Source organism: Podarcis erhardii, assembly GCF_964252035.2.
Source record: "Podarcis erhardii genome assembly, chromosome: 3".
Classification (NCBI taxonomy): Eukaryota; Metazoa; Chordata; class Lepidosauria; order Squamata; family Lacertidae; genus Podarcis; species Podarcis erhardii.
The window spans coordinates 60,863,573-60,890,089 of record NC_138507.1 but is presented as its reverse complement, the minus strand read 5'-3'; the positions used below and the strand labels follow the sequence as shown (position 1 = coordinate 60,890,089).

Sequence of the window (26,517 nt, the reverse complement as noted above, 5' to 3'; positions counted from 1 at the left end):
TGCTGTCAGTTCTTCCTTTTATACGATCAAGACATCATTTCTTCTGCACCACTTTTTCATTAGCATTTTCCTTCACAAGACATGAAATGTGTATGTTTTTAAATATCCAAGGGTCAAAAACTACTATAGAAAGAGTAGTCTTTTCAGTATTGTACATTCGGGCTATTTGATAAAATGCTTGCCAGTGAGAAAATCAATGACATAAGAAAAGTCCTGCTGGATCAGGCCAAAGGCTCATGTAGTTCAGTGTCCTGTTTTCACAGTGGCCAAGCAGATCCTGGTGAGAAACCCCTCAAGCAGCCCAGCATGCCCACCAACCCAGCTAAGCCTTGGTAATAGGCTAGTGAAAACTCCTATCCCAGAAACCTGCTTTGCACAGAATTTGACGCTATCACAGCCATCCGACCTCCTTTGGCCTGGCACTTTTTCCGATTGCCAGCTGTCAAATCAACCTGGTGGGTAGGCATTCTCAGGCTGCCAGTAGCACATGCATGCTGGGGACAGCAGACTAAAGGAGTGATTTCCAGAGAAGTATCTAGAAACTTGTGTAGATGCTGTGCAAAATCAAAACCCCACTAGTGTGTTCCCTGGCGGTTGAACCCACTTGTTCATGTTACTGCGGTAACAGTATTCTTACTACAAGTACGAATCTGGAAGTTGGAGCTGGAATCATGAACCACAGGGCTGCTTGGGTCTAAAGCAGTTTGCTCCTCACCTGTCACTACACATAGTGCTAAACATGCCTGTTGCATCATGTATTTAGATTAGCAAAAGGACCTGGTGATTCGAACAAGTGAGTCATCTCACATAGAGGGGATGGTGTGCATAACTCCCTGCTCACCTTCCACCCACTGTTAGCCAACCTGATCTGAGAGAAAATGCACACCCTATAGCAAGGAAACTTGCTTTGAATGTGTGCCTGTGCTTCTACAATGGGTGGTACCCAACTCCAAGTAGACCCCCTGAAATTCATGGTTGTGACTAAGCTCTGCCTATTAATTTCAATGTGCCTACTAAGTTTGACTCATAGCTGAGCACCACCTAATATTTAAGGGCAAGCTCTGCTTTTTAAAAAAAACTGTCTAAAGAGACTGGGGGGCTGGGATGATTTGCAGAGCAGATGTGGAAAATGCCAAATCTTTCATTCCTTTTTCTTTCACAAAAGGCATATTTCACCCCATTGCAGAGTGGTTGGTCAGATGTGCATCCTCTATTATCTGGGCATGAAGTGACCGGCAGATGTGCAGAATATTCAATCCCTGCTCTTGGGAGGCTCCAAAAGTATCACCACATACGACATGGGAGATGGGAGTGAGCCAGGTCCCCACTCCCCTTTGGGAAGGGATCATAGCTCAGTGACAGAGCATGTGCTTTGCGCAAGTTCCCAAATTCAGTTCCCAGCATCCTCAGTTAAAAAAATAGAGCAGGGCTGGAGGAGAACAAGTGGAATCCAGAAAAGATGCTGCCACTCTCTGAAAGCAAGCCTGAGCTATGGTGTTAGTATAGAGCAACTACCTTCTGTGTCCTTATAGGAAGACAGTTTCTATTTTCTCTCAGACCACCAACCCCCTCATCCTGTGAGCATCATCTCACTGAGCATCTTTTCAACCTTATTTTTCAGCCAGAAGATCTAGAAACTTGCTTCCCCGCCCCCCCGTGTGTGTGTGTGTGTGTGTGTGTGTGTGTGTGTTTTAACAGACTGAACCACACCAGATTCCTCACCTGGCACCAAACATGTGGTATATGATGTTGTGACTGCAGGAATTCAGAATACACACAGCTCTGCTTCTCTTGTATATATTCATGACTTGCAAATGCTTATATGAAATGAAATTAATTTGCCACAGAGGGAAGAGCTAATGTGGCCATCAGCCATGTCTCGCAGCCGAGTTCAGTCAGCTCAGCTGTGAGAGGTGGCTGATAGCCAATTTAAGGTCTTGCTTTGAAGCCAAATTATTTCCATAGCAGCAAATGGCCTTGTTTTGCACCTGCATGCCTGATGTAAGAGGAATGTAGTGGACTTGTTATATGCAATGATTCTGTTGACCATGCCGGCAATAAAAGCTTTGTTTTATCACTGCAGTATAGGTGCAATACAGTTTTACACTAGGGTGAAAAGTACATGCACAAGCGGCTGTGCTAATTGCCAGCATGGATAAACAAACCATCCAGGCTCTGTCTCATTTACTGGAAGAAGGCTTGTCTGTGCTTGCCGAAAACATAGTTCCCCAATCCCCCTGGGTTGGCCTTCCAAGGGGAACTGATAAAGCAGAATTTCAGAGCCTGGAAAAGCACACAGAGCTGAAAGAGGAAGTGGGAAAGAGTGTGACTCTTCCAGTTTCCTCCCTCAGCTCTATTTTTAAAGGGAGAAAAAGGTAATCACCCTCCCCACTTCATGACCAAGGAGACATAGAGGCTTCATGGGCCTCAGAGGAAGACTTGAGAGTGCCAGGTGCCCACAGTGCCACATTGGCAAGCCCTGCATTCACCAAGTAGAAATGTTCTAGGAATCACAAACTGCATTCCATAGCTTTTATGGTCTGAAGATTGCAGTGCACATATATTTATCACTCTGCTTCTTTTGGGTACATTCAAGCTCCAGTTAAATGATCACAGACTGTACTTTTTCCATCCCATTGCCATTTAACTCCAGTGTTTACTCCCCCCCCCCCTTACACCCGTGTGCATATATGCCTGCCAACTGCAGCTTACACTTCATGCATTTGATGAAGCGGGTCTTAATGCACTAAAGCTTATCCCACATTGATATTTGTCAGCCTTTAAGTTGTCACAAGGCTCCTTGTTTTTGCTGCAAGAGAACTAGCACAGTTATCTTTCTGGATTTTTTCCATCAGTACATTGACTATACTTTTGGTCTCTATAGCAAACAGTAGCAAGTGACAGGACAACGTTACCTGTTAGCATAAGTGCAGAGAGACCAAAGAAGGCTCAGAACACCCAGTTAACACTTGCCAGAGTTTTATTAGAGTCATGCTCTCTATAGAAAACTTTGGACTACTAGCAGAATTTTCTACTGAACTATTTTGTTTTTAGAGTGAAATTTAGATGAACGATGCCACCATGTGGGCTGGAAAAGACATGCGGTCCAGGTTCTTGCTCAGTAAGAATAAATCAGTTTGCATATTTTAATTACAGCAATAATTCAAATAGTTATTATTAATAATATTTACTTACTTACTTACTTACTTACTTACTTACTTACTTGATTTGTATACCGGCCTTCACCCAAAGATCCCAGGGTGGTTAACAACAGAAAAATATAAAATGAGAACACAAAATACATAATAAAGCAAAAACAAATCAATAACCCCCCTCCCACAAACACATTTAAAAAGCCATAGAATGTTAACCGGCTGAATGCCTGATTGAAGAGAAACATTTTCACTTGGCACCTAAATATATGTAATGAAGGTGCCAGGCAAACCGCCCTGGGAAGAGTATTCCACATACGGGGAGCCACCACAGGAAAAGCCCTGTCCTTGTGTTGATACACAACAAAGGGCTTCAGACGGTGATCGCAGGGTCTGGGTCAGTCCATATGGCTAAATATTGTGAAAGCTAAACGAATAATACAAGCTTTCAAATAAGTACCATAAAGGTACAAAATCTATGCAGATACAGAAAGTGAGATGTTGTTCATTTCTAAGAAAGCAAAAGGCTGTGAGGTAATCTCAGAATACTCATGTGATGGCTTATTTGGCTATTAGAAAAACTGTCATTGACAGCAATTTCTTTTACCGAATTCAAAATCTTTAAAACCTGGTGAAAAATGAAATCACTTAATCACAATTAACGTGTGTCCAGATAATTCCTGTATACCCAGAAACCTCACTGGGTTAAATGGAACTTACTTCCACATAGGTCTACAGCCCTAGACATTCCACTGGAAGGTGAGAGTAAAATGGAACCTTTGCGTTTATTGGCACAGCCTCCTACAGAAGGAGAACGGCTGACACTAACCGGTGCCTCTTATGCCCTCTTGATACAATGCTTTCAGCTATCCTTCCTAAATACAGCCTGCATTGCAGGTTTAACTGCTCTGATTATCTTCTCAGTACATCTAGTCACTTTTTCAATGACATGAGACCATTTGTGAGGTGCTTTATAGCAGAAAAGGTGACAGTTCTGGTATCCAAAAGAGTATTCATCACCTTCTGAATGCCAGTCAATGCACAATCTCCAGATAACTTCATGTTCTCCTAAAGGTCTGTTTCAATGTCAAAGCCTCTTATGTTTAGCAATCATTAACAGATGTCACTGAGCAATGTAACCATCTACCTGCCTGCCTTCTCCTCTGCAGATTGTACCTTATGTCTGATGAATGCAATGAACGGGAGAGAGATTGAACCCAACAGAACCCTCCCCGTACTCAAAGAAGCTCAAAGAGCCCTTTGTCAGTCAGTATGGAAGGAGCCTGAGGCCAAAGTATTTGAAGCAAGGCGGTTAGTAGACCTGATCTTTATTGAAGTACTGTTGCAACAGCGTTTCCCCTCCCCTTCCACGTCTGTGAGAGGCAGGTGAGAGAACCCAGAACAAAAGATAGGCCCTGCTTTTATATCCTTCGGTATATAAATCTTACATTTCCCATGTCCTCCCTGTTTGTGCCAGGCCTACAACATGTACATGTAAGAAAGGTATGCCATGGGTTACCTGGGGCTTTGCGGATGGGTGTTGGGGCTAGGTGGAGTGTGGGGAGATTGTTCCCTCTGGGCACGTCAAAAGGTAAGTATAGTCTAGGTGACTGAGTGAACACGCCGACCCTTTCTTTTCCCAAGTGCACGGAAGAAAGGATGACTGGTGGCTGATATTTAACCATAGATTTTCAAGATTTCACAGTTGCAGCAGATAGTCCATGGATGATTGGATACAGAGTAGGCCTTCATCCTCCCAAGAAACATAGTTTACCTAAGGAAGTGACAATTACAGAGAAAGGTTGCAATTTCCATTTAGATAACAAGCACAAAGTAACACATACAATTTGAAACCTCCTGAGACCTTCAGAAAATGTTTCGTAACTACATACAATGTTTTGACACCCGGAATAAAGTTTTCATTTGTTACATAGCACATGCAGTTGCTTCTTTCTTTATCGGATGAGGCACTACGGTCATTTGGGATTTTCTGCCGTCTTGCAGGATAGACCTTGTTACATAGTTCTTATGGTTGCAAACTCGCTTGGAGGGAGAAGGAGGTTCCAGTCCAGGAACCTCAGGTGGCAAATTCCTATATCATGTCTAAAGGACTCTAAAGTCAGAAACACAGAGACAGAGGGAAAATCCTCTGTTGGAACGAGGGTCTCAGATTCCTGACCCAAAAGTCTATTGAATGTCAGATCAGGACCTAGGAAAGAGCTAGTCCTGGCTGCTGCTGCTGCTGCTGCCTCTTCTTCTTCTTCTTCTTCTTATTATTATTATTATTATTGCTGCATACATACGATATTGTACATTTAAAGGATCCTGGGAACTGCACTGTGTAATGGGGTAAACTACAGTTCTTGGGCTTCTTTGAGGGAAGTGGTGTGCTTTTAATGTCTTCTTTGGAAATCACTCGTAGCCGAGTAAGATTGTCTTGCATAAACATGGTTTTAACGACGAGTCCGTAAGTGACTGTGGAGGCCAATTCTGGATCCACACGTCCTTCCACAGTGGGGACATTGGTTCCCGGGCGGGGAGTTGCTCACGGTGTCTTCCTCTTAGCACGTTTCTCCCTTGACACAAGCTTGTGCTTATTTGCAAATTGCATTTTTGGCACATTCTAATGGAGGCCAAACACCCGAGCCATTCTCTTAAATCGCTTTTCTCTTGCAGGCCTCGTTTTAACTTGGGAGTGAGTCCCGCAGTTTCCCCTCCTGTCAGCAGGGGCCACTCTAGCAGCTGAAAAGAGGCAGCCGTAGAAAGGTCGGCCGGCGTCTCCCTGCTCCTCCGCCTTCCTCCCGTCTCACAGCCTCAGGTCAGGGAGAGAAAGGAAACCCTGCAGAAGAGATTGCAGCCCTGCTGCCTGGCAACAGCAGGTAAGGTCATACACCTGGGCGAGCAAAGGGCAGGGGGAAAGGGAAGGCTGGGCTGGAGGGTCTCGGGCAACTGAGAGGGCAGATTGTCATTCAATGTTGGCTTCCAAAAACCCTTGTGGTTGACATTCTTTTTTTAAAAAAGAAACCATGATTATGTAGAGCCCAAATATGAGAAATCATCTTTCACCAGGGTTTTATCAGAAGAGGGGCCACTTCAACTCTGAGCTTGTTTTTAAAGCCACAGCTCAGTCCTGCCGGAAAATTTAAAGGCAGCTGTAAAAGCATATGCAGTGGTATCTTTTGTTAAAAAGAAAGGGGAAAGGATGTTTTCCAGTTTCCAGGTCGTTTTCTCCCATTAAGAAGGCAGTAAAACTCAGTGGTTAAAACTAGAGTGTGAGTGAGGAAGCTGCTGCTTCAGGGTGGCACTTAGCTGTGGCCACATCCTTGGACCACTTTTCATAGAACTGTAGAGTTGCAAGGAACCCTGATTATCTAGTCCAAGCCCCTGCAATGCAGCTATCCAATTTGTGGATTGAACCTGCAACCTTGGCATTATCAGCACCATGCTCTAACCGAATGAGCTATTTTCCCTCCCACCCCAGGCTCCTCCACAATGGCTGTGTTTTCCCTCCACTGTTGGAGGCCTTATGCCTCCGAACACCAGTTGCTGTGAATCACAAGTGTGGAGAGCACTGCTGCCCTCAGTTCCTGGTTTTGGATTTCTCACAGGCATCTGGTTGGCAACTTTGAGAAAAGGATCCTTGACTAGATGGATCTTTGGCAGACCAAAGCTGTGCTTTCCTTTATGTTCCTGTGTTAGCATCCGCTGTCAAAACTGACGACTCCTCACAAGACCAAACTAGGGCTGTGTACCCATCACTGGCTTAAAACTCAATGAGGTTGTTTTTCTCAGCTGGGCTGAAGCTGGGGTTTTTTTTGGGGGGGGGGGACGGCAATATTTCATTTTAAAAAATGACACAATACCTATGGACTGTAGTGAACATTGTGTGTATGCTGCTTCCCAAACAAGCAGTGGGAGTGCACCGGACGCAGAGCAAATGGGAGTGTGTTTGCAGCCTAGATATGACACCAGAAAACCTTTGACTGGTTGCCCTACTTGTTTTTTTGTAATCTCAGTAGCCATCACATGGGCCCCTGAATGTGATCAGGACTGCAATGCTGAGATAAGGGGGAGGGCTAACCCTTTTCTTCCATGCTGTTTGCCTGTGATAACCACCTGTCTACTGAAGCTGATGCTGATATTTGCCACATATGGGAAGACTAAGGGAATGGAATGAATAATGTTATGTATGCAAAGTCCTTTGGACACCTGACATGTGATAGGGTTGGTGAGCCTGTGTCCCTCAAGAGGATGTTTGGGTTGAAGTGTTGGAACTCTCATCCAGCAACCTCTTGGAGGGACACAGGTCCCCTGGCCCTGCTATATGATGTTATTTTTGTGGGGATCTACAACTGGGAATGACCACATCTTGTAAACATAGCATAAGCCTTAGATAGACTAGGTGTTGAGGTAGTCACTTTTACAACCACCACCACCCCGAGATAGATGACAGATAGATAGATAACATGGATGATACATACATACATACATACATACATACACACACACATACATGCTATGGCTCCCTAACTTCAGGTAGGAAATTTGTTTTAGAAGTCATTGTCAGGCCCAGAAATGGTATTGATGGTATTTTATCAGACTGAGTGGAATTGAGCACCCAGCATGCATGCACAGAGTAATTCACTTTGTAACCACAAAAGCCAATCTTCACATGTCTGGCATCGAAATACAGGACTACCAGGTCAGTTTGTATTTCAGAGTTCTGCCAAATATATTTATATTTATATTTATTTATGGAAAGCATATTTATCCCACTCTACAGCTGACAAACGGTTCGCAGAGCATCTCCCAAAGCATCTTAAGGGCTGTCACATGGAAGAGGGAACAAGCTTGTTTTCTCCTGCTCTGGAGGGTAGGACTCAAACCAATGGCTTCAAGTTACAAGAAAGGAGATTCTGACTAGACATCAGGAAGAACTTTCTGACAGTAAGAGCTGTTCAACAGCGGAACAGACTCCCTTGGAAGGTGGTAGACTCTCCTTCATGGGAGGTTTTTAAGCAGAAGTTGGATGGCCATCTGTCATGGATGCTCTAGTTGAAATTTCTGCATTGCAGGGAGTTGAACTAGATGACCCTGGGGTCCTTTCAACTCTATGATTCTATATCATTGACAACAGTCCCTGCCTTAGGCTTACAATCATGGTACAAAAGAAAAAGAAATTGAGAGGGAGGGAGGGAAAGAAAACAAACCTAGATGCTGCAGGTGTCCAGCTTAGCCAGTCCTTCAGCACCTAGCATCTGTTACAAACCTGTTGGAGTGCAGAGCCATGCAGCCTATGGCATAATTTGCATGGCTGATTAGCATGAGGTGATAAATAAGTTGCTGTTTTGTTTATTTCTACACTTCAATTTCAGATGGAAGCTGCAACCGTGCAGCTAAATCCAAGAGTGAAGTACCTATGAAGGGGTTGTGCTGGTGGCCAATGGCACAATAACTGCAGGGCCCTGCCTCCTCCTTGAAGGTGCCTCCAGGAGCCAGTTGGTGCTGTTCTGCTGCTTGTCAATTTGGTACCATATATAGTTATGAAGAAGGGGAGAGATTTGCATTGCAAAGCCTGTTTTATTGCTGTAACAACCTCAGGGTTTATGAGACATATTCACAAGTGCCTTAAGCAGGCATATGTGAAATAGCAAATAGCCCAGTGGCATTTTGAAGACCAATAAATGCATTGTTGTGTGATCTATCATGGGCAAGAGAGTCCTCCATCTGTAGACAGAGAATGTGTTAGATGTTTATGAACACAGATTTGAGGAAGCAGAGAGCCCACCGCTACACAAGAAGAGAAAAAGGAAATATCCCCAAAGCTTGGGTACCTTACATTAACTCAATCACTAGGCATTAATAAAAATTGTCTCAGGCATGCATCTTCTTTGCAGGCTGGTGCTGATAGGTTTAACCTATTTGAATGGTCTGCATCTTTGCTGTTTTCACAACACAGCTACCCTTCTGGACTGTTAAATTCAAAGGTCAAAGGTGTACACTTAATTTACTGAAGTCAACTCCGCACCTTATGACTGTAGAGACATTAGTGTTGTGCACCAGCAGTTTCTTCAGCAAAACCTGAAGTGCAGCTAATGCATGCTTGCACTTCTTTAAACTTCCTAATTGGGTTCAGGCTTCTAGACATATTTATGTCAGTGTTTTAAAAGACAGGTTTACTCTCAAAATACCAGAATAAAAGCAGTGGGTTTTCTGCAGTAACTGTAACTTGTAGAGATGATGTACATAGCCTGCTGCTTTATAGACGTCAGTTCTGGGATATTGGACGGTACTAATGTTTGTTAACAAGACATTTTGCGCTGTGGGGAGTGCATTGCTCATGAGGTCATATGTCTGTTGAATTCTGAACATAGCTAATTGTACTTACGATTCCCTCCCACAGAGAAAAAATCTGAAGCGATGTGACCTGCCTTTTGTTGACTGAGCGTACGTACAGTGTGCATTCTGGGTTTATGATACATTCTCTCCAAAGGATTTTCTTTACTGAACAGTGTGGACTTGCCTGTGCTTCCTCTCTTTGTTTGTATGCATTCAGTGCAGCCAGAGCCCTTTCCAGTTCCTTCCTACAGTAGATCGACAACTGCGCATGAATAATATTGATGTCTCAGCTTTTCACCCAACATGGCATGAATGGCTTCCCTCTGAGTTACAGATTATCTGCTGTTGTGTGCAATACTAGTAATAAGGTCACAAACACAATTCTTTTCTTTTGGTGAGCATGAATTCATCAATTTTAAGACAAATGAGCAGTTGTAGCATAGTAGATAGAAATCCATTCAATGTGACATGTCCCCAATTTATACAAAGAACACATCCTAATGGCTGTGAAAATGCATTTGAGTCAGACTTTGAGAAGCCATAAAAAATGAGACCAGAAAGAAGCAGAATTAAGTTCTTCTTCAACAGCTGCTCCTGATTTATTTTGGGGCCTGTTGACTTGACTCGTAATTCCATCACTCTCCTCATCCACTGCTTAACTTTACCAGCAGAGTGCTGCTGTCAACTCCCACATTCACTTCAGCAGCTGATGCTGGATAGCTTCTGGAACCAGAATCTACTGTGTTTAAGTGCAACTTTGGGAAAATCCTAACCCTTGATGATTCCCAGCTGCTTCAACCTGTCCCTAGCTTACATTGTGTGCATGCAGACCACATTCTGAACTTGCTCATTACTAACTCAGATTGAAGGTAGCGGTAATAGCATACCATAATCAATATTCAGCAGATGACAGGCATGCACAGGACCTGCTCAACTTTCCTCACAAGTGAAATTTTCTTGAATGGTTGTGAGAATAGACCTCTAGTACCCCATTACTGTTGTTTGATGTGAGTATGGCTTCATGCTTTTTGTTGTATTTGCAATCGGGCTGGTAGAAAAGCATATCCCCATTTCTTTCAATGCAAAACAGATGGTGCTATTTTATACTGGATAGCAGAATGCTCATCATTATGATTGGCGGATGAGTGTGAAGAGAGGACCTGTATAATACAGCACCCCCGGTATAGGAGGGGTAGGAAATGAATTTCTGTGTGTGGTGTTATGCATAACGTTTTGCATAAAGCCCAACCTCAAGGAAATAGGGAGACACTTTTGGGGGGCGGGGGACATAAGAATGCCACATGCTAGTTCAGTAAACTAAGGAAGAGGAAGGAACAGAGCTGCTGCATCAGATACTTTGGGATGTTCCAAGTGGCTGCAGAGTTCTTGCCCATCTTGCGAAAATGTGCCATCTTCGGTCCAGACTCTTAGATCTTCATTGCTTCACTGTCTGGGGATTAGTTGCTCAAGCCTCCTTCTTTCACACTCTGTCAGTCAACACATGGTCAGAGAGACTTTAGTCCTGCAATACTGGTGATCAGATATGTGCTGATCTTGAGTTGTTCTTCGGCGGCGGCAGGGAGCGTGGGCTGGCTGCATGTTATTTCTTTTAGTTCCAAGGAAATGAAGCACCTCGGTTTTTTGATGTGTGTCTTTGTCCAGTTTTGTTTTGAAGTGTTGAAATACCGAGCATCTTGGATAAGTTTAATATTGCCTCTTCTTGCTGCTTCCCCAGTAGCAGTGTTCTTTCTCTAAAACCAAACATTTGTTTCTCACTCACACTGTTTACAACCGATTCTTACTGCACAGAGGTCATAATATACTTAGAGGACACAATATTGTAGAAATGATGTAAAGGCTGTTTTTAAAGTAAGTATATAAATGGAGTACATTACATTACCTGACATTACTGTGAACTGCCCCAAGATCTCTGGGTGTAGGATGGTATATAAATTCAATAAATAAATTGACACATGCAGCATGTGAACATACCTAAGATCCCTGTCAATAAGGTCTGGGGCATTGGCATTCAGCGTAAGGGACACTGAGCATGTTCTGTGTTCCCATGTTTCTGTAAATGTAAGTGAAAGGCATCAGTCACAACTGTGGAGGAGCGTGATGGAAATTTGAACCTGTGTGTGTGTACCCATACTAGGGGTTGTGCTATTGGTCACCCCAACACCCCCTGTTAACTCCCTAGAGCTTCCCCCATCCCACCCCATGCAACTACTAAGCTTGCTTTTTACTTTCCCAGCCCCATTTCTGGGAGCCACATCTGGTCTTCTCTTCTGCAGCCCTCTTTGCACTCTTCTGCACCTTCATGCCTAGCTCCCCACCTCCTTGCCCTCCTTTCATGCAACTCTCCTTGCACACAAACCACCCACATGATAACCTCCAGCAACTGCCTTCTCCTACACACTGCAACTACCAAGTACCCTTGTCATCTTCTGCCCAATTATGAAGCCACCACCCCCGGCTTTCGGGGTCAAGCCCATTCCCACACCTCCCCTTCTTGTTCCCATGCCGTGATCACTGCTGTTCTGAGGTGAGGAGCAGCCACACTAGGGCTCTCCACACATGGATCTCCTTCCACAGAAAGGCTTGTCTGGCTATGACTTGGCCATCTTTTTGCGGCAGGCACAGACTTTTTTTTTTTTTTTTTTTGGAAGCTTTTGAGTTTCTCCAATCTATGAATATACCTATTTTCCTCTCTCAGGTGGCGGTTCTGTTTTCTCTTTATTGTGGCACAGATGATGATTATTGTTATTGTTATTGTTGTTATTAAAACCTAATTTGTATGCTGAAAGTGATCATTTTTCTTACTTTATTTCTTAATTGCTCATAATGGCACAGTAATGAATACCATCTGTTGTGTGCTTGCTCAGTGCACCACTTCTTGCTGACACAGCAGCCTCTTTTAACTCTTTCTTTTTCTATTTCACAGATTAAAAAGAAGGAGAAGGGGGAATACGCAGCTTGGAGGAGCGGAAAGCTGTAAGCAAAACCTCTGAAACTCCTTGTTGAGCTCTCTGCGCAACCCTCTAAGGTCTCCAGCTATTTGTTCAAAGGCAAAAACAATACCTCTGAGCAAAAGCCCTCCCACTTGCTCATGATAGGCTTACCCGAAATAGCAACAGCCTGTGTCACCAAAAAGGGCAAAACCTGCTGGAAGAGAAAGAAAAAGTTGCTCCCGGATCCCTCAGTAACTTCCAGATCTCACTTTGCTCCTGTCCCACGCTGCCATGGACAGAAGAGCCAGAGCCACCAGATTTGACAGCAAGGGTGAAACGCTCTCGCTGTAGAGCCTCTCGTCATCACTGAGAAGTAACCAAGTTGGGGAGCTGTTTTTCCACAGCCATGGTACCTGCACAGGACACAGAGGACCTCAGCCAGCAATGTCAGAATATAGGAGAGGAATGCAGCCAATGCAGCCTGCACAAGCTTCCTGCTCAAACAGGTACAGCCACATAGTCTGAGTGACAATTGTGCCTGCAGGGCAATAGATGGTGATAGAATGTGACTAAGTCCCAGCAACAATAAATACAAGAGCCAAAGGGACAATCTTTTCTTTCTTTCTTTCTTTCTTTCTTTCTTTCTTTCTTTCTTTCTTTCTTTCATAATCCTTTAGTCTTTAGGCTTTCTAATTACAGTGGTACCTCGGGTTAAGAACTTAATTCGTTCTGGAGGTCCGTACTTAACCTGAAACTGTTCTTAACCTGAAGCACCACTTTAGCTAATGGGGCCTCCCACTACCCCCACGCCGCTGCCGTGCAATTTCCATTCTCATCCTGAGGTAAAGTTCTCAACCCAAGGTACTACTTCTGGGTTAGTGGAGTCTATAACCTGAAGTGTCTAACCCAAGGTGTCTGTAACCTGAGGTACCACTGTACTGATGTACCAGGAAGAGCTATTTTTGAACTAACAGTTTTATAATATGTTAGGTATTCATCACATTTATATCTCTGCTTTCAGGGAACTAGGGGAAGTAAACACACAGGACCCCAGTGATCTCATTTATTTTCTCAGCATCACTGAGGTGTACTTAAGAGATGGTGGCTAGTTGGGACTTTGAAAAGCCTTTTGGCATCTGGCTTTTCTTATGGGGCTTGCAATTTTTATTTGTTTATTTATAAATTTCTATACCCTGATTTTGCAGCTCTGTCGCATTAAGCATTGGAGCACCACTGTTGCCCATGATGGCTGCTGGCTGGTTGTGTTGTGTTGTGTTGTGTTGTGTTGTGTTGTGTTGTGAAAACAAGTCTATAGACCAATGTTTCCCAAACTTAGGTCTCCAGCTGTTTTTGCACTACAGCTCCCATCATCCCTAGCTAGCATGACCAGTGGTCAGGGATGATGGGAACTGTAGTCCAACAGCTACAGACCCAAATTTGGGAAACCCTGCTCTAGACTTTATAGAATATGCTTCTCTTTCATGTTTCACCAGTGATTTTGGCTTTGGTTTCTAAGCACACCAAGAGCAGTGTAGCTATTTCTAGATTTTTTTATTTATTTTATTTTTTAAAAAAAGAACCTCAGTGTCAGTGTTGCTTCAGTTTGTTTATCCCACATGTTGTTCATTCTTGGTCTTTCACTGACTTCCAAGCTGTCGAGTTCCAAAAGTAACACAAAACAGCTACATGGGGTAAATACATTCACACAGAATGTACTGGTGCTGAATAAGGAAAAGATTATACTTCAATCCACTGATCTTGGGGCCTTTTCATTTGACAACTGAAAGTGAATTTTAAGCATTAAACTTTTTCAGTGCCTGCTCACGCTTTTGTGTGTTTCTTATACATACAGAAAGTAGTTTTTAAAACAAAATTAGCCGTGGACTTATAAAGTGCACTCTCTTAAAAGACATTTTACAATGCACACAATTGCTAATAGGAACATGGCTGAATGGCAGTCAACCTGTAAAATACTTTATGCAGTAAGAACACTGGGTGCTGCTGCCTTTCACCATGTCAGACAATTGGTACATAAAGTTCAGTACTGTCTATGTTGACTGGTAGTGACACCAGGATTTCAGACATGGGTCTTTTCCTGTTTCCGACCTGGAAATGCAAGGTATCTGCTCTGGGATCTACTACATGAAAAATGTGTTCTCTGGCTGAGCTACAGCCCTTTACCTGAAGGAGACCTATGTTACTTTGAACAAATTCATTGTGGTTAGAATAGAGTAGAGCAAAAACACGGCTCACTGACTAACTTGAGCACAGAACAGCAATGCTCCCGTCTGTTGCGGTTCCTACTTGTCAGTTATAATTCTTGTAGGGGTTTATGCACCAAGATGCATTTTAATTATAACATTGTGGTTTTGTAAGGAGGAATCTTGAGAGTTTTAATGTTCCATTGAAAAGCTCAGGTGTGATGTTTTGTATGATGGTTAGCAAAGATTTAGGTTTGTTGCATTAAGGTAAGTCCTTTACTTGTTTTTAAAAATGGGTTGTTTCGGTATAATTAGCAATTATGTGTATATTATCAGAATAAGTTCTTTGCTGTTTTGTTTTGCTTTTTAGTTTGTTATTTACTTAGTTTTATCCTGCATTTTATTCTGTGAACTGCCCTGAGCAGTTCACAGAAGGGAAGGAAGGGTGGTCTATAAATCTAATAAATAAATAGGTTACTGTTAAATTGCTTTCTCTTCCCTTCTCCTTTTCACTACCACTTTTCCTTTATCTTTTCTGCTTTCTTGTGCTTGGTGCTGCCACCCCCCCACCCCCATTCCCTTTCACAACTTCTGACCCACCGATCCAAATGCAGCCCACCTGACACGAGAAACAGCCCACCAGATATTTGGTAAATCTCTTCATGTTGCCTGTCTGAGATTGCCAAAACAAGGAGTGTAAGGAGGTTGTCAGGGCACAATGCACTGTTGTACACCTGATAGGCCACAATGTCTCCACAGGGCAGTCCCACTTTGTGAGGTTGCAGGGCGACATGAGAAAGATGCAACAACCACGTGCCCTTCGGTTCAAGCCCCTTGGGGAGGGGGAGGCTGTGATCAAAGGGCGCATGCGTCCTTCTCATGCCACCCTCCTCAAGCCGCTTTGTGAGGCTAGGATTTGATCAGATCCCAATCTCACAAAGTGGTGCAGGGCTGGCTCAAAGAGGGGGATATGAGCATCTCTCCCCAGAAAATGCGCCTGAGGCAATTGCCCCAGCATTTCCACCCCCACCCCACCCCCGTTATCCTATCTAGTAGTCAACCTACATTCCATGACCAGAGCATGCTCAGTTCTCACAGCAACACCCCCCTCCCCAGAGGATTTTTCCCCTGAAGCTTTATATATAAAGATATACACTTCTGCAAACCTTGGGTCCCCGCCCCCCCCAGTCTGTCAGTAGTCTTCTTATTGTATGCGTCTGGTGCCCTTTTGGCTGTGTTAGTTATGGCTCTCACAGCCTGAATGTTGCAAACAGAGGGAGTGCTGTTTAATTAACCTGTGGAATTATCCAGCCCAAGACATGACCATGGCAACCAACAGGATTTAGGCACGTGATTCAGAACTATTAATCATGATAACTGAACTAAACCTGGCTTTTAGGAAGAAACAACATGAGATACATGATTTTTCAGAGCCACCTGACTTGAAACTGAATGTAGTTCTAAATGGGCCGTGCTATGGCCCACAATGCAATTTTAATTTTATTTATTTATTATTTAAGCATTTATATCTTGCCTTCTTCGGTTTGGCATCAAGCCTGGCTTACAATAAAAATTAAAACACATGTGTGCAAAGTACAAAAACAAAACCATAAAAGCAGTAATTAAAAAACCATTGAGAAAACGAGCTGGCCGAGCGGATCTTAAAATTACAGCATGAGTACAAATTTAAACAAGTCAAGGATTACATGATCAGTTGGGCTCAGAACATGGGGAATAGCTACAGAAGCAAGCATGCAAGTATTTAGGGACACTCAGACATATACCATCTTTTTAAAATATGAAGCTTAAGTAGTTATTATTAGTAAACTAACTATACAATTCTAATAACTGGAAGTATCAGAAACAAAGATCTGGGTGGTTGTTTTTAATCATCTTGGATGGGAATTTCATCTCTGTTGGCTTAAGAATCTTGGGCAAAGATATATCGTACTTTCTGAAAATACTAAACTAAAACTGAATATTTCTATAAACTTTATTTCCAGGATTCGGAATGCTCACCCTTCTATCATCTGGCATTGCTGCTATCAGTGGCCTTCTGATGGGTTACGAATTTGGAGTTATCTCTGGAGCTCTTCTTCAGCTAACTAGCATCCTAGTCCTTTCATGCCGACAACAGGAGATAGTTGTAAGTGCTCTTCTCATTGGTGCCTTTCTTGCTTCGTTGACTGGTGGGATCCTGATCGACAAATATGGAAGGCGAGTTGCCATTATGCTGGCCTCTGGGTTACTTGTACTGGGAAGTCTAGTGCTGATACTCTTCGCCTCATACGGACTCCTCATAATAGGGCGGATTGTGATAGGGGTTTCTATTTCACTCTCCTCAACCGCAACTTGTGTGTATATCGCAGAGATTGCCCCGCAGCACAGAAGAGGCTTGCTTGTGTCTTTGAATGAGCTCATGATTGTAGTGGGCATACTTTTTGCCTATGTTTCAAATTATGCCTTTGCCGGTGTTTCCCATGGCTGGAAGTATATGTTTGGCCTGGTCATTCCACTGGGGTTTCTACAAGCCATTGCTTTGTATTTCCTTCTGCCAAGTCCTCGTTTTCTCGTTATGAAGGGCTTTGACGAAGCTGCCAGCCAAGTGCTTGGTAAACTCAGGACAACCACAGACACCACCAAAGAACTTGCTATGATCAAATCTTCCTTGAAAGATGAGCACCAGTACCGTTTTTGGGATCTGTTCCTTTCAAAAGACAATATGAGGACTCGGATGCTGATCGGAATCACTCTAGTGTTTTTTGTACAAACAACAGGACAGCCTAACATCTTGTTTTATGCCTCCACTGTTTTGAAAGCAGTTGGGTTTCAGAGCAATCAGGCAGCTAGTTTGGCTTCTACTGGTGTTGGAGTGGTCAAAGTGGTCAGTACAATCCCAGCCACCCTTTTCGTTGACCAGATAGGAAGCAAGACGTTTCTTATTATTGGCTCATCCCTCATGTCTGTGTCATTGTTCACCATGGGATTGATCACACTTAATATACATGTGAATGCCACTGCTGTCTGTAGAAACCAGTCCTGGGAAGATGCCACATTCCACGGAGTGGGACAATTGACCTCCACAAATGAAACTCTTGAGGAGCAATTTGCTAGCCTGGCTTCGTCCAGCACAGTTTCACAATGGAAGGCTGACATTTCTAATACGGAAAGGTGGAACAAGACCTTGTCAGTGGGGGGCAGAGCCCCCGACACGAGCCACACAGAGTCTCAGGTAGCAACAGAAGCAATGGAAGTTCGATCAGCTCTGAAATGGCTCTCTTTGGCCTGCTTGCTTGTTTACATTGCTGCTTTCTCCATAGGACTTGGACCAAGTAAGTGTTTTTCAATTTATTTATTGCAAGTTGTTTTGACTGATAAGTAAGAAGAGGCCACAGTGTCTATGGGCAGGAGTGGCTTGCCGGGTGGGACATGGGCTCTGTTAGACAGGCTCATCCACATGTCTTCTTGCCATACCACATTCCCCTGGGAAAACCCACTCTTTACTGCTGAATTGGAGCAAATGTCAATTGGGTTTACAGCAGATTGAGGTTTGCTCCAATTCAGTGGTAGAGAGCAGGTTTTCCTGGGGGGAAATGGCAGGGCAAACGGGATGGAACAAGCAGAAAACCTCTCAGACCAAGGTTTCCTAGGCACAGGGCAAGTGGAAGTGTGGGCGAGCCCACCCTGCTAGCTTCCTGGCAGGTGAGCTGCTCTTGCTTACTGGGAGGGAGAGGGGAAAGGGCCAGCATGGTACAAGCACAGCAGAGGAGCAAATCGGTCAAGCCCCTTCTGTGTATAGCATTGTCGTCTCAAGCATCTGTGTGATGCCTGAAGTTTAAGAAATAAAGATGCCTATTCTGAGCTTTTCTTTTCAGTGCCTTGTAGGCACAAGCTGGGTTTGCTTGGACAATCCTTCCTTCCTTCCTTCCTTCCTTCCTTCCTTCCTTCCTTCCTTCCTTCCTTTCTTGGTTTGGATGAGAAGGCAGAGAAAATATGTCCCTGTGAGTATCAGCTCTCCCAAGGATCAGATTTCTCTCAGGGCTTGTATCTCAGTTGAGAAAACTCATCAAATCATTCAGACAGCCCAATCATATGCATGTATAAATAGAAGTTCCACAGGACTGCGCATACACCACACTGGGCTTCTTCCTAACATCATCTAAGTCATCAGCTGTACCTTCTGAGTCCCTTCTTCACAGAGCAGGGTTTTTTTTTTGCATTCATTAGTTCATTTGTTGCTTTTGCCTTTGGAAGTGTGCTGTATGTATTCGGCCAGGCATAGGCAAACTCAGCCCTCCAGCTGTTTTGGGACTACAACTCCCATCATCCCTGACCACTGGTCCTATTAGATAGGGATGATGGGAGTTGTAGTCCCAAAACATCTGGAGGGCCGAGTTTGCCTATGCCTGTATTTGGCTCTCTTTTCCCCTCCCCTATTGCTTGACGAATAATCCCTTTTACTTATTGTCCCTCAGCTTGCACCACTTCTTAATCATGCATTTATTTCAGAGGCTTTCATATCCCATGCCTCATTCATTTCTAAGCTGTAAATCTGTCTGATCTCCACCCCCCCACAATGCGTACCTTTGTAACCCAATAAACCATTTCAAGTACTTTGAACTCTACTTTTTTTAAGAAACACACACACACACACCACTTTCCTTTAATAGTCTTGAACCTGCTAGACAGAGAAGAAGAAAAGTCAGAAAACCAAGTTAATTCTTTGCTATATTGTTTAGATTACAGCCACATAGCTGCACCTGTTACAGTGGCAAGGGTTAAGGTCAAAAAAGAAAGTTCTTAAATGAATTTCTCAGGTATATGTGCTCAGGAGAAAACAGTATGTATTGTCCCTTATCTGCAAACATGCATAACTCAGAGAAGTTAATGGAGCTGGGAAGTCTGGAGTCTTTAGCTCTGGCTCAGTGCCTGTTTCACAGGTAGTCCTCTCCTCCAAGGTCAGAAGCACACTCTGCGTGGCCTGTTTGGAATAGAGCTTGGATGTCCACAATAAGAAGCCAGAGGGTTTCACATAAGAGCTGAAACAGAGCAAGTTTTGTTCATCAGACCAAAGACTCTAAGCTACTTTATTTTCATATCATCAGCCACAGCGAAAGCCTTCCATAACTCGCCTCCCAAAGAGGTTATTTCCTGCATTCCATCCACATTTAATCTGCCAGAGTACTGTTATGATAACTGTACAGTTTAACTCTTAAACCCAAACTTATCAATCATTATCAGTGAGGAACTTCAACCAGATATTGGAATGTTGTCCTTTAAAGGCAGGGGGTGGGCAGGGGTCAGTCTAATCCTATTCTGAAATGTAGCTTCTTCAATGAATGGGCATGGGAAGCTAAGCACTGTGCCAGATAGAGTGCTTCAGATTCTTCAGTTGAGAAAAGAGAGATGGAGATTTGGAGATTTTCAGCTGCCAATTTAAAAAGCTGGCATCTGGGTACTGGTATCGCCCAAGTGGAAATATCCCTTTGGGTTCTTGCTGCTTCCTGGCAGAAGGAAAATAGTTTTATAATAATGCAAGGAGATGCTGAAATAGAAGAGCTGAAACTCTGGGACTATGTTATCTGAAGGACGGCTGCCTCCCTTACAAACCTGGCTGTCATTTATAGATCAGCTTCAGAGGCCCTGTACACAGGTCCACCATTGGTTCATCTGATGTGTTGTTCTAGGAAGCAGGCCTGTTCAGTGGCAGCCCCATATCTTTGGAATGGTCTCGTAGAGAAGGGGGATGGTGGTGGATAGCTCAGTTGGTAGAGCACGAGACTCTTAATCTCAGGGTTGTGGGTTTGAGCCCCATGTGGGGCAAATGATTCTTGTGTTGCAGGGGCTTGGACTAGATGACCCTCAGGGTCCCTTCCAACTCTACAGTTCTACAGTGCTAAGTACATATCCCCACTTTGGCCAGACATTTGAAACATTTGTATTTCAAACTGCATTTTCACAAAACAGTTACATTGGGCTTTTAAATTGCTGCTGTTTTTCTGCTGTGAAGTTGGATTGCGGTAGATTAATAAAAAAATTAAAAATGTTTTCATTCTGCTTTGCCACTTCCTTGGGAGGGCTTTGCTGTCAAAGACAGCATACACATGTCTTAAGTAAATTTCCCAGCTACCTGAGGCCTTTTAATTAGAGACATTAGAAATGGAAGCTGTGGTTGCTTTCAGAATTGTTTATTGAGCATCCCTCCTGATTTGTTTGCACAAAGTCTGCATGGAGATTATACTTCTCTGGCTGTTTATTGAGCAGTGATTTGTAATGAGGTTATACAACAGAAGGTAAAATGACTGTTATCCCACTCTTCCCAGTACATTTTGCCATCACTTTCCTTACCGCAAAAAGTCCAGTTTGGAAGAGCACAAAATCTGCCATAATTGTGCAACTATAGTTTGCCACTTGTATCCCACCCACAACATATTGACAGTCTGGAACCATCTGTGAGCCTCAGAATGAAAATAATGTGTTCTTCCATGACTTGGAATCGCATAATTATAGAGTTGGAAGGGACCCTGAGGATCATCTAGTCCAACCCTTTGCAGTGCAGGAATACGCAGCTGTCCCATACGGGGATCAAACCTGCAATCTTGGCGTTATCAGCACCACGCTCTAACCAACTGAGTTATCCAGGCTTCCCCATCCATGGTCACAGGCATCCCCCTGCCCCAATACCTTTGAGGTATTGAGGTGGTTTTGCTTTAGTATGCTGAACTAGGTACAGCAAGAAGCTCAGTACAATACTGGGGAGAGACAAGAAGGAGTGCAGGCCTGATTCTGTATTGTGCATCCTGCAGCTTATATCAAGGAATACCCAAAACTCCCACTGGCTTTGCTGCTTCTGGCACCTGTGGCCCCCCTCCCCCCCTGCCCAGTTTAGTGGAACGAGGGAGCATAGGATCAGGACAGAGGTTTGCGAAGGTAGACTAGATGACCCTTACATAACACCACACACTGTTACGTTTGTATTTTTAATTTCAGTGTCCTGGCTGGTACTGAGTGAAATATTTCCTGGTGGGATCAGAGGAAGAGCGATGGCTCTAACCTCCAGCATGAACTGGGGTGTTAATCTTCTAATCTCCTCAACCTTTTTGACTACAACAGGTAAGGCTGGTATGGGTAAGGGTGAGCATAATGGGTCACCACAACTTAAAATGCAGCATTAAGAAGAGTGTAAAATCACAAGAATATGGTTGGCTTCAAATTTCGTGTGTGTGTTAGACCAAGGGTTGTGCAAGTTTGCCCAATATACATGCAAAGTATATTTTCCCTAATATAATGTGTTTTTATATCTTATTTTCACACATATGCATTTAAAGGCACATGTAATGCATATGTTACTTGGCTGGAGAACTGTGCTGCAACATTTAGAAAGCACAGATTTTGTAGAATGGCTGTTTCTCCTGGTTCGCTTATTATTTCAGAAAGCACAAATTAGGTAGATTTACCTTTGATATGAACTGAATCTAGTTTCTCCCACATTCCTAGTTAGACTTTAGCTGACTATACTTACATTAATAATAATAATAATAATAATAATAATAATAATAATAATAATTATACCCCACACATCTGGCTGGGTTTCCCCAGCCACTCTGGGCGGCTCCCAACAGAATATTAAAAACGCAAGAAAACATCAAACATTAAAAGCTGCCCTAAACAGGGTTGCCTCCAGATGTCTGCTAAAAGTCATATCTGAAATGTTCTTTTAAAATCTCCTCACAAACCATTGATAAATATTTCAACTCTCCCCTGAAGACTATTTTACAAAATGGCACCCCATTTTCACCGTTTGGGTGCAACTGTGAACCTAGTTCTCTTAATGTTGAAGGAAGCAATAGGTTTGGCTCCTTCCTGACCTCTAATCCCTTGCTTCCTTCATCCACCACTATAACATTGCTGCTTCTGCACTTAGAGAACCAACATTTCTTAGCTGACAATTTTTCTGAGGAAAAACTGTTGGGAGAATTTCAAAATCCCACCCTTTGGCCCATTTCTCTAAGGTTGTTGTGACTCAACCCTTGCAAGAGAGAATGCGTTCATGCACACGGCATGCCTGCGAAACGAAACTCATTTAATGAACGATTTTGTTGCTGCTGCTATTTATTCCTGCACCTTTATTTAAATAGCAACCTATGTAATACAGGGGGTAAGCAGAAGCACCAACTTGCACCAATGTCTGAGGGGCCAGTTGCGTGTGTGACGTCACATGTGTGACATGCAATGTCATGTGACATTTTGGGAGGAGGCAGGGGACTGAGCAGTGGCCGACGGCCCCTGTCCTTTCTGGCCATTGCCCATGCTTGCTGGAGCTGATGTTAAGCAACATCCGGAAAGCCACAGATTCCCCCCCCCCCCCGCTCTGCTGACCTGGACTGAGAACAAGGTTCCTAAAATAACAAATTATTTATTTTTTAAAAAAATCTTAGATCTCATTGGTTTACCGTGGGTCTATTTTGTTTATGCCATGATGAGCCTGGCAGCGTTGGCGTTTGTCGTCTTCTTCATCCCCGAGACAAAAGGATGTTCCCTAGAGCAGATATCTATGAAACTGGCAAAACAGTAAGTATGGATGTTACAGTGTTTTTAACAGAATTCTAGTAAACTGCAGTGTGAAAAATGGCACATCCTTCCTCATGAGGTTACAAATGCTCTTGGAAGTAAAAGCTGCCATCTAGTGGGCATGTAATGTGTCACACTTTGCAGCAGCTGAAGGGAACTGAGAGCTCACTGACTCCATTCCCGGGGGTTGGTTTCTTCATGGGCTCAGAACCTATATGCAAGCTTTCCATAGAGCAAGGCTGTCTATACTGTGGCTTCATTATTAATAAATCCTGCATGGAGAGGCCACACTGAGCCCAATTCTGTGAGCTTTAACAAAACCAGGTAAGATGTTGTTACATAGCCGGGGGGGGGGGGGCAGCTGCCCCCCTCATCAATAAAAATAAATAAAAATGCATTGCAAACTGAGGTTCTGCCCCTCCTGACAAATATCCTGGCTACGCCCATGGCCTTTGAAGATATTTTTGAATCAGTGCATTGTTTTAATAGCAGAATTCACACCTCAGCTGATGCTTATGTATACGGTACTATTTTTTATTCCTAACTAACTCGTAAGGTCAGCCAGGTAATATATCCATAGTAATTTTATAGCTGGGGTGGGAAGTTAGCATTGAAAAACACCCTTGCAGCCTTGTTTGTTTTACATTTTTTTTTACATTTAAAATACTATTATTTGTCTAAATTCCCTGTTCAGAATACAGTTGTACCTCAGGTTACAGACGCTTCAGGTTACAGACTCCGCTAACCCAGAAATAGTACCTCGGGTTAAGAACTTTGCCTCAGGATGAGAACAGAAATCTCGTGGTGGCGGCACAGTGACAGCAGGAGGCCCCATTAGCTAAAGTGGTACCTCAGGTTAAGAACAGTTTCAGGTTAAGAACGGACCTCCAGAACAAATTAAGTTCTTAACCCAAGGTACCACTGTAGGAGTTTGAGAAATTGCCTTTAAAAATATTTTCACCTGCTCTTTGTAAATGGTATCTGTCTCTTCATCAGTGTGTTCTTTGCAAAAACTAGGAGAAATCCAAATTCTATAAAATTTGGAACAGTGCATATAAATTGATGTTATGTATGCAAAGAAAATGCAGATTTGTATTATTTGCATGATTTATACACTTTAAAACAAGCTTCGCGTTTCATCTTTTAACAAGCAGTTGTCTGTCACATGATGGTTGTCAGACCATATCTGATGACAAGTGTGAAGTTCACTAAATTCCATTTAATGTTAAAACTTAAAAAAAATAAAAAATCTAAACCACACTGGTCTAAGATGGCAAAGACCCATGCCAACCACAACTCAATTAGCTCCAAAAGCACAATTGCCAATGTTGCCTGTAAGGGATAGAAATTTTATAGTAAAAATATATTGCTTTGATCCTGCCTCCCTTTTCTTCCAGAAAGTATGCAACAAGTACTCAATGCTGGAGGGGCCGACGCCAGGATCAACTGATGCCTATAGAACTTCCCAGCAAAGAGACCCATGAACAATTCTACTAAGGCAGGATGGTGCACAAAACCCACATCAAGATATTTTTTAAAGGTTGACAAAATGGTAGAATACTCAGAAATGCTGGCAGTACTTCCATATGCATATTCTTCTACTATAAATAAGCTTTTCTGTATTTTTTGGTTCAATGGACTCTATAAAAGGTTTTTCACGATGTAACGCACAAATCTCTCAAATATCACATTATGGTAGGTGAATGGGATATACCAGAGAGAATCTTCCACCAGTGATTTAGAGCTTGTGAATCTGACCAAAATGTGGGCATTTGTTGTTGTTATTATTATGGGACGGGTTGTTTTTATTGTTTTTTTATGCTACAACTCACCCAGGAACCTTATGATGAAGGATGGGCAAGAATAGTAATGATATAATATAGTAATATACCAGGCATGGGCAAACTCGGCCCTCCAGATGTTTTGAGACTACAACCCCCATCATCCCTGACCACTGGTCCTGCTAGCTAGGGATCATGGGAGTTGTAGGCCAAAAACATATGGAGGGCCGAGGTTGAGGAAGCCTGGTTTAGCATAATGACCAAACTAAAGCACAGCAGCCAAACCATGGTTTAGTGTTAAATGAATGAGCCTTCTCGACCCCTTCTCTCTCCTCCAGCACATCAGTGAAGCAGGAAGCATCTGCTTTCTAGTTTGAACGCACCGCAAACTAACCAGTGTGGCCCTGTTAGGTTGCAACAGGAAACTCTGATTAGTTTAAAGGAGAAAGCAGAAGTTTCCATAGCGCAGGAGGGGAGGAAATGCATAAGCACTAAAGTAGGAGGTCCTCAACAGGCCTCTCTGCTGTTTCTTGAAAGACTATGCACACTTGAATTTTAGCAAATCTCAGGCATAAGGGGTTACAGCAAGAATGGCTAGCCTGTGGCCTTGCAGCTCCCACCATCCCTGACCATTGGGCAATTCTGCCTGGGGTTTATGGAAGTGATGAATCCAAAATGATCTGGAAGGTCACAGATTACTTACCCCTGGGCTACAACTTCTCTAGCAAATATCAAGAATGATAAAGTATACTTCCATGATGGCATAGGCAGATCACTCTTAATTATTTGTGATTACTCATAAAAGCATTATAGTTTAACAACTACTGTTGTGTTCAGTGACTACTGTGTCAACCATTAAGCTGTATTTTCAAACTATTTTAAAAACTTCAGTAGGGAAGCAACATCTATGGCCTAGCAGCCTTGAAAGACCTGATCCGCTTCTATCTTAAGTAGCAAGTAGCCAAAACAGATAGAAGTGCAGTATTATAGAGTGCAGGAATATTTTGCCCATGACCCTGAGATTAAGAGTCTCATGCTTTACTGACTGAGCTATCACAGCTGTTCAAGTGTACTTGAAACACTACATGTATAGCAGATATACAACATGGCTCAGTAAAATGTATGAATCAGCCTGTATTTGATTGCTGTCACTCACCATCCTTGTGCCCCCACCAATCTGCTAGTCCATGAAAGTCAATACGGTAAGCATAATTTGATTCAGAAGCATCTTCACCTGCCACATGTATGTGGGTTCTTTGAAACAAGAATACTTTTTAAAAAACACATGGAAAACCCTCTATTTTCATGACAAGTTTGGTTTCCCAGTGTTTTGTTTTCTTAATAGTTGTGTGCAGAAAAGGGTGACAGGAACTAATGTGGTTGGCTTGTAATGCCTTGGTTATTCAGTTGTCTTGAAAACGCACTGACAGAATACCTCCAGCCTTCCTCCTAAGGTTGGAGCAGATGAGAGGGTGGCAACCACTCTATTCTACAGCTCCTCAACTCACCTCGCAAGCAGGCT

The 26,517-nt window shown here is 43.2% G+C and overlaps 1 protein-coding gene across 2 annotated transcripts; it reads left to right on the top strand.

The window, feature by feature from the left end:
- Window positions 1–5,935: 5,935 nt before the first annotated feature.
- SLC2A12 (solute carrier family 2 member 12) lies at window positions 5,936–26,307 on the top strand. Of its 2 annotated transcripts, none has more exons than XM_081855331.1 (6): window positions 5,936–6,031; window positions 12,436–12,948; window positions 16,647–17,975; window positions 21,634–21,756; window positions 23,082–23,214; window positions 24,612–26,307. In XM_081855331.1, the coding sequence occupies exons 2-6, from the start codon at window positions 12,849–12,851 to the stop codon at window positions 24,709–24,711; spliced, it is 1,785 nt and encodes a 594-aa protein (XP_081711457.1). In that variant the 5' UTR covers window positions 5,936–6,031; window positions 12,436–12,848; the 3' UTR covers window positions 24,712–26,307. The 2 variants fall into 2 exon arrangements, with proteins under 2 accessions (XP_081711457.1, XP_081711458.1); XM_081855332.1 differs by having other exon boundaries at window positions 5,982–6,031; window positions 12,448–12,948.
- The last annotated feature ends 210 nt before the right edge of the window (window positions 26,308–26,517 follow it).